This window comes from Temnothorax americanus, unplaced genomic scaffold (assembly GCF_048541705.1).
Source record: "Temnothorax americanus isolate GAGA-0224 unplaced genomic scaffold, ASM4854170v1 Scaffold69, whole genome shotgun sequence".
NCBI lineage: Eukaryota > Metazoa > Arthropoda > Insecta > Hymenoptera > Formicidae > Temnothorax > Temnothorax americanus.
The window spans coordinates 733,141-741,106 of NW_027509791.1; the positions used below are offsets into that span (position 1 = coordinate 733,141).

At 35.5% G+C, this 7,966-nt stretch overlaps 2 protein-coding genes across 2 annotated transcripts; one reads left to right on the top strand and one right to left on the bottom strand.

The window, feature by feature from the left end:
- Positions 1–3,464: 3,464 nt before the first annotated feature.
- Positions 3,465–4,350, bottom strand: LOC143905896 (uncharacterized). The gene is made up of 2 exons (XM_077421555.1): positions 3,950–4,350; positions 3,465–3,754 (listed from the first exon to the last, which is right to left on the bottom strand). The coding sequence occupies exons 1-2, from the start codon at positions 4,277–4,279 to the stop codon at positions 3,581–3,583; spliced, it is 504 nt and encodes a 167-aa protein (XP_077277681.1). The 5' UTR covers positions 4,280–4,350; the 3' UTR covers positions 3,465–3,580.
- LOC143905895 (uncharacterized) lies at positions 4,202–7,065 on the top strand. Its single transcript, XM_077421554.1, has 5 exons — positions 4,202–4,343; positions 4,539–5,390; positions 5,537–5,706; positions 5,828–6,061; positions 6,185–7,065. The coding sequence occupies exons 2-5, from the start codon at positions 5,272–5,274 to the stop codon at positions 6,613–6,615; spliced, it is 954 nt and encodes a 317-aa protein (XP_077277680.1). The 5' UTR covers positions 4,202–4,343; positions 4,539–5,271; the 3' UTR covers positions 6,616–7,065.
- The last annotated feature ends 901 nt before the right edge of the window (positions 7,066–7,966 follow it).

Sequence of the window (7,966 nt, forward strand, 5' to 3'; positions counted from 1 at the left end):
AAACTTGATAAAAAATGAGTAAAAATAGAATGTAATTTTCAAAAGTGTATAAGAAAGTCAATTTTTGTAATTTACAATTCACTCTAGTTCAATCGCTAGTCTTAAATATGAAGATTAAAACGCCGTTTGGTTTTTTGATTTCAGATAAGCAGAACAGTCGCAATCTTGGTCACCGTCAAGCCCCTCTTTTACTTGATGTCTTCCTGTCGGCCACTATAACTTTTATTTTATTATATATTTTGACTTTAAAAAATTTGTAAAGCTTATTTAAATGTTCATCAAGATTATGCAAAAACAATGAGATTGATTATTTTGATGGTTTGCCCGTAAAAAATTATTGAAAAAGCCGTAAAAAAACAGCCGAGAAGGTAGAGGACGGCCTTAAACCAAAACTTGGACCAAGTTCTTGCATCGTGGACACCGGGCTTTACACACAGGCCTGGAAACTCGGACCGATTTTGGTGGTGGGGGATGGTCGTTTTAGCAAGGAAGAATTTATTTCACGGCGTTGTCACCATGCATCGCTGTCATCGCGAAGTGTAGATGGTAACTCATGGTAACGTGACAACAATCTTTTAATTGCGCTTAATTCAAGTGCATTTTTAAAAATGACATGTACTGAGAAAAGTACTTTAGTGGATATATTTGTGAATTGTGTTATTTTTGTGAATTTATAAGTAGAATTTATTTTATTTATTAAGTATTTTAGTGGATTTTTTTTTGGTGGATTAAATTTATCGGAATAAATATGACGAATTCTTGCGTAGTCCTAAACTGTAAAACGGGATATAAATCTTTAAAAGTAAACCGGTCAACTTTTTTAAAGTCCCGAAAAAAATATATTTATTTAAAAAGTGGCAAGCAGCGATCTCGGGCAATATAAAACGGACACGTATAAGACACGTATACGTATACGTATTGGACACGTATAAGTTTATTACCTTTCCTTGCATGAATCACGCTTCGGATATTTTATCGTATGCTTTAATTTATTATATAAGATTGAGAATGCGACAAAATGCCCATCAGGAGAATTTAAAGCTAATTAAAAAATTTGTTGTAAAAAAGAAATTGTCTAAACTTACAAACGAATAAATGGTTTTCTTAAAACAAATAAAAGGATTTCGAACGTTTTATTTTTAATGCAAAGTCATTTATTATTTCTTTGAGCTAAGTTGAAAGACTTTTTTCAGTTCCTGAGGACATGGACAGCGACATTGATTGAAAATAACATCTTTCTCCTGTAAATTTTTTTTTATATGACATTTTCTTTTTTTAAATAACTGTCACAGTAAAAAGGTTAGTATTGACCTTAATTGTGTGTGCAACTGCATTGATATTTCTTGGAATGAGAATGTAAATATTGTGACTTGTAAATTAACTATGGATTTTCAAAACGGGTTATTATTTACTTCATTATTTACTTTCTTTACTCATAGCCTTTAACTTTCTAATTAATCTTATAAAACCGAGGCATACATAAGGTAAGAATTAGAATTAATACAAGTCGACCGCTCTCATACTGCGTCATCTTTAAATATTGTAAATTAAGAATAAATTATCAATTTATTAATTTGCGCATACGTATAATAAAAGATTTCAAACGTTTTTCTTAATACAAAGTTATTTATTATTCCTTTCTTCATTTGGAACTTCAATTATTGCCTATCTGACACTCACGATTTTGAATTTACTAATTACTATTTCCGTCCTTGTCCCACCACATAGTACACTGACCGATGTCAGCGACTCTTGCGGTCACAAAGCGAGTTATTTTCTTAAGACGACTATTCCCCACCACTAGAGTTTCCAGACCTGTGTGTTGACCGTGATCCTAACGTATAGTTAGTACCCCAAACTACAGCTAGAGGGCCACGTCCGCCAATTTTCAAAAAATGCTTTAAAGATATTTACGATAAAACTCGAGGTTTGGGTCAAATTGACCCGATGTGTTCTCGGAGGGTTAAAAATAGTATAGTTGAAATAGCGGACATTTCGGCCGCTTTGCTTCGAACCATTTTCAGCAAGACAGTGTAACTTAAAAAAATTCACGTTCTCAGACAGTAAGAGATGAGCACTTCCAGATTGATAGATTTGTTGTTATGTCTGATTATATTGATCAGTGACAGATTATATTGACTAATGCCCGTATTCATAGATGGTTCTTATCTTAAGGACTGAGGAAGCCTTATTGGAGGATTCCTTATTTTATCAAGACCTCCTTGTTTCATAATAAAGCCTTCATGTCTCCTTCCAGAAGGAGCTTGTTCTCTAGGAACTTTATGTATTTTATGATTTATGTCACTGTTCAGAGTACAATTTAAATCAAGAGCGCGAATAAATAACCTAACCTTGAACTGACTTTGACTGTCATTGCCTCAAAATATTTTTTTATACAAGGTTATGTCAGAATGTGCTGGATTGATACAATGAGTCGAAGACAAACTCGATGAGATTAAATGAAACTGTATCTTTATTAACTGTGATCGCTAGTACACACGTGTTTTATCAAGAAGCGATAAGCGAAAAGTGTAGCGCGGTGAGACTCGGTAACCAAAGTATATATGAATATATAATATCACTAGAGCGGAAACATAGTAAAATAACAGAGTCGATAATCTACCAATAGAAATAAACCTTTACCCTAGTAACTTTGTGTGAAGCTATTATAACTGTAAACCTGAGATAAGTATAAATTTGAATGTATACGTTAACTTTGTTCAACAGGTTATAAATACAATATATTAGCTAGTATAATTATGGACTGCGAATCCAAAAACGTTCATTATACTGAAACGGAGCGGATGTTGCTCAACTAATATTGCAAGAAAAAGCGATCGAAAATAAAAAAACAGGAGCAGCGGATCTAAAAGATAAGGCTGAAGCTTGGGACAGAGAGAAACCTGAGAGAGGCCATCCCGGCATTTTTCGTCAATTTTTCTGTGTCACATTTTCCGACGCGCACCCTGATAAAGTGCGTATCAACTACGTCGTTTCGCTCGGTAACCGCACATGGTTTGCGTCCGTGCTAATGGTTCGTGTCCGAACTAGCCAGTTAGTGGGGATATGCTGCGGCCTCGCTCGGCCTCGCTCGGCCGCGCTCGGCCGCGCTCGGCCGGCCCGGCGCCTCGGCAAGCTTCGAGCGAGGAGAGAAGGACAGACATACGATTTACGATTTACTGTCTCCGTCTATGACTGCTAGCTGCCTTGGCACGCGCCGGCTGTGCGACGTTGCCACGATGCCACGCACTTCGGATATCGCGTACGGTGTCTCGCCGAGTGCCGAATCTCGAGTTGTTAAATATATATATATATATATATATATATATATATATATATATATAATTTATTAACATAAAAATTAAAATTTGTTAACGTAATACTATTTTTGTTAAGTAAGGAAGGAAAGGATTTTTAGAAGTCAGAGGAACAGCTACGCATAAATAAAATATATCACCTATATGTATATTAATATTGTTATTTTATTTCAAAGTAAATTAAAAGAAGTACGATATAAAAGTATGATATAAAAGTTATATATTATTTCTCATATTAATGAATTTGGATTCCGGTAATTTATTTATCTTCTCCAGCTTCGCGCGCCTCTGCCTCTTCCTCCACCTCGTCTTCTGCCACTGCCTCTGCCTCTGCCTCTGCCTCTGCCTCTGCCTCTGCCTCTGCCTCTGCCTCTGCCTCTGCCTCTCCCTCGCATCGCGTTGTATACCGCCCGCACCAACGAGCTTAACGTTTCAGGCTGTAACAAAAAATAAATATTTTAAGTAAAATGACATTTTTGTGTATATATATATACGTAAATAAATTTCATTATTAACACTTTGTCGAACGCTGTCACGTATGCGTCACATGTGATATGTGCGACTGTCATTGCAAAGTGTTAATAATCATTATCAATAATGATAAGAAATTATCCCATTATTTCAACACTTACGTTTAATACGATCGGCTGAGTCGCCGTCGGAGCCGTTGCTGTGGTCGACATCGTCGCCGTGGCCATGGGCGCCGTTACGACCGCCAGGGTCGTCGTTGACGTCGTGGCTCTAGAGGCCGTCGCGGCCGCCGTCGGCATCGTGATCGTGACGGCCCCCACGGCCACGATGCCGACGACGGCCGCGACGGCTCCTACGGCCACGATGCCGACGACAGCAACGACGACCCCGAGGCCCGTGACGGCCCTCACGATCACGATGCCGACGGCGGCCGCGACGGCCTCTAGAGCCACGACGTCAACGACGACCCCGGCGGTCGTAACGGCGCCCATGGCCACGGCGACGATGTCGACCACAGCAACGGCTCCGACGGCGACTCAGCCGATCGTATTAAACGTAAGTGTTGAAATAATGGGATAATTTCTTATCATTATTGATAATGATTATTAACACTTTGCAATGACAATCGCACATATCACATGTGACGCATACGTGACAGCGTTCGACAAAGTGTTAATAATGAAATTTATTTACGTATATATATATACACGAAAATGTCATTTTACTTAAAATATTTATTTTTTGTTACAGCCTGAAACGTTAAGCTCGTTGGTGCGGGCGGTATACAACGCGATGCGAGGGAGAGGCAGAGGCAGAGGCGAAGCTGGAGAAGATAAATAAATCACCGGAATCCAAATTCATTACTATGAGAAATAATATATAACTTTTATATCATACTTTTATATCGTACTTTTTTTAATTTACTTTGAAATAAAATAACAATATTAATATACATATAGGTGATATATTTTATTTATGCGTAGCTGTTCCTCTGACTTCTAAAAATCCTTTCCTTCCTTACTTAACAAAAATAGTATTACGTTAACAAATTTTAATTTTTATGTTAATAAATTATATATATATATATATATATATATATTTAACAACTCGAGATTCGGCACTCGGCGAGACACCGTACGCGATATCCGAAATGCGTGGCATCGTGGCAACGTCGCATAGCCGGCGCGTGCCAAGGCAGCTAGCAGTCATAGACGGAGACAGTAAATCGTAAATCGTATGTCTGTCCTTCTCTCCTCGCTCGAAGCTTGCCGAGGCGCCGGGCCGGCCGAGCGCGGCCGAGCGCGGCCGAGCGTGGCCGAGCGAGACCGCAGCATATCCCCACTAACTGGCTAGTTCGGACACGAACCATTAGCACGGACGCAAACCATGTGCGGTTACCGAGCGAAACGACGTAGTTGATACGCACTTTATCAGGGTGCGCGTCGGAAAATGTGACACAGAAAAATTGACGAAAAATGCCGTGATGGCCTCTCTCAGGTTTCTCTCTGCTTGGGAGAGGGTAACTACAAAATACTGCAGCCAAGGCTTTCCACCTCGTACCAGCAAGCAATTAAAGAAATGCTGGGATAACATGAAACAAAAGTATGTTAATAATTTTCTTAATATAATTACATGAATAGTTCAAATATGTGCTACTGAATTTCTGTAGATGCTACCTGCTTTGTTTAATATAGTTTACATTCATATCAGAAATGATAATTATATTAATTTATAAAACGTTATTTTAGAAAAAAGAAGTTAAATACTTCGATGAAAGTTCAACGTCTTATGACGGGTGGAGGCGTTTCACCTGCAGTGCCTGTTGATCCAGTCATGGATTTTATGGATACTGTCACTCCAAATTTAGATATTGAAGTGCCATGTCCATTTGACAGTACAGCTCAATTTGAAAAAGAGTGTATGATATATTTTTGTATTTATTTCTTATTTTTATTTATTTATTTATCTCCTAAAAAAATAATGTTTAAAATTTATATGGTGTTTGTCAATCTAATTTGTTTGTACTTATCTCTTTCCAGACCATATAAAAAGTAACTCAAAAAGGCAATTAATAAGTGACAACGAGGATGATGATTCGATATTAATAGCAAGTAATGGGGAAAATGTTCCTCCACAAGTAGCTCAACATAGAGAAAATTCAACAGGCCAATATTCCAAGTGCAATGTAAACAAAATTGTTACGAGTGGAACCATGAAAAAGAACCAAATCCCAGCATCCAAGATTCAAAATACAGCTCAATTTGAAAAAGAGTGTATGATATATTTTTGTATTTATTTCTTATTTTTATTTATTTATTTATCTCATAAAATATAATAATGTTTTAAATTTATATGGTGTTTGTCAATCTAATTCGTTTGTACTTATCTCTTTTCAGACCATATAAAAAGTAACTTAAAAAGGCAATTAATAAGTAGCGAGGATGAAGATTCGATATCAATAACAAGTGATGGGGAAAATGTTCTTCCACAAGTAGCTCAACATAGAGAAAATTCAACAGGCCAATATTCCAAGTGCAGTAGTAGTAGTAGTGCTACTTCCAAGTTCAATGTAGACAAAATTGCTACGAGTGGCATGAAAAAGAACCAAATCCCAGCATCCAAAATTCAAAAAAATTTTCAAAATATAAACGATGAAAAAGAATTGAGATTGATAAAGCTTCGCGAAGCAATCGAACAGCAGCGGGAACTTCATTCAATGAAAATGAAAGTTGCTGAAACGGAAGTCAAAATCGCATTGCTCAAGCTTTCAATGACTGAAGAGAAAGTACAAATGCAGTCCGAATCCTCAGTCCTCATGGCACTATAATTTAAGATATTTGTTGATAATACCCGCTGTGAAAGCTTCTTATAAGATCGTATATTCTATTTTATTATAATATATGTACATTGATTTTATACGTATATCGTATAAGTCATATAAATTTATACCAAAGAATATGTTTGGTGCTATATATGTTCTTTTTCTATCTGTCTTTCATAATGTGTTCAAAGATATGTTGATATAGAATTAAATAGTTTTATTAATATGTGCTAACAGAGTGATAAGGTAAACAGCTAGCTTAGCCATTTTATCTGCATTCATTATTATAAACTTTTGTTTCATATTATCCCAGAATTTTTTTAATTGTTTGCTGGTGCGAAGTGGTAAACCTTGCATGCGATATTTCACAGCAACCCTTTCCCAAGCTTCAGCCTTATCTTTTAGATTCACTCCTATTATTTTACTTTCAATGACTTTTTGTTAATAACAGTAATTTTGTACGCAGTTGTATTACATTTTCTAATAATAAAAAGTATTTTTATGTAATATAATTGTGTGTCATTAAAGTGTTAAATAATGTTATTTAATTAGTGTTAAATGTCTCAATAATTTTGCTACTGCCAGTGTAAGAAATATATTTTTATATTCGCTGAGTATACTTACGCCGTTAGTCGGGACAGATGAGATTCGATAGATGGGCATCAGTTCTTCTCTTAAAACTTTTTGCTTAACAATCAGGAAAATGGTATTTTTTTTTTACATTAAGGATTCCTTACTTAATGTTAATAAAGATATATTATTTAATACAAATCAGAGAAAAAATGTATGTTTTGTTTGAAATATTTACAAATGTTTACACACATACACACACACATACACACTCGATTTTTTTTTTTAAACAATTATCTTCCAATACAATATTATTTATTATTTTTAGTTTGTAAAGACTGTTAAGTACATAGTATTGTTTTTGCAGAATTTACACAATATGAATACTGCTTAATTGCGTGTACTTTATTTTTATTATATTTAAAACCTTTTTGTTTTACAAATTTTTTTATTATACAGATTATAGTTTTATTACTCTTACAGCGTATGCGTTTATATACCTATTAGTGATGTAAGTCAAATTTTTTAAAATATTGACTTGTGTGCACATAGATGCAATCTATACAATATATAAATTGCATCTATGTACACGAGTCAATATCTTAAAATATTTGACTTACACCACTATGCCTTTCACTCCTCCATATACAAGTAAAAATTACATTATTTCTTTGTCTGTAAAATGATATTCGGTGGCGTTTGCCAAAAAGATATATTCGTGACTGGGAAAATCCTATTGAGTTTTACGAAGATGGGCTTTTCCAAAAACGCTATAGATTCAGTAAAA

Excerpts from the sequence above, each read along its gene's own strand:
- LOC143905895 (XM_077421554.1), top strand. The coding sequence starts at position 5,272 with ATGGCCTCTCTCAGGTTTCTCTCTGCTTGGGAGAGGGTAACTACAAAA. Across the intron at positions 5,391-5,536 it reads TGGGATAACATGAAACAAAA|AAAAAAGAAGTTAAATACTT; the intron begins GTATGTTAATAA and ends ACGTTATTTTAG. Across the intron at positions 5,707-5,827 it reads AGCTCAATTTGAAAAAGAGT|ACCATATAAAAAGTAACTCA; the intron begins GTATGATATATT and ends ATCTCTTTCCAG.
- LOC143905896 (XM_077421555.1), bottom strand. The coding sequence starts at position 4,279 with ATGGGCGCCGTTACGACCGCCGGGGTCGTCGTTGACGTCGTGGCTCTA. Across the intron at positions 3,755-3,949 it reads CTCAGCCGATCGTATTAAAC|CCTGAAACGTTAAGCTCGTT; the intron begins GTAAGTGTTGAA and ends TTTTTGTTACAG.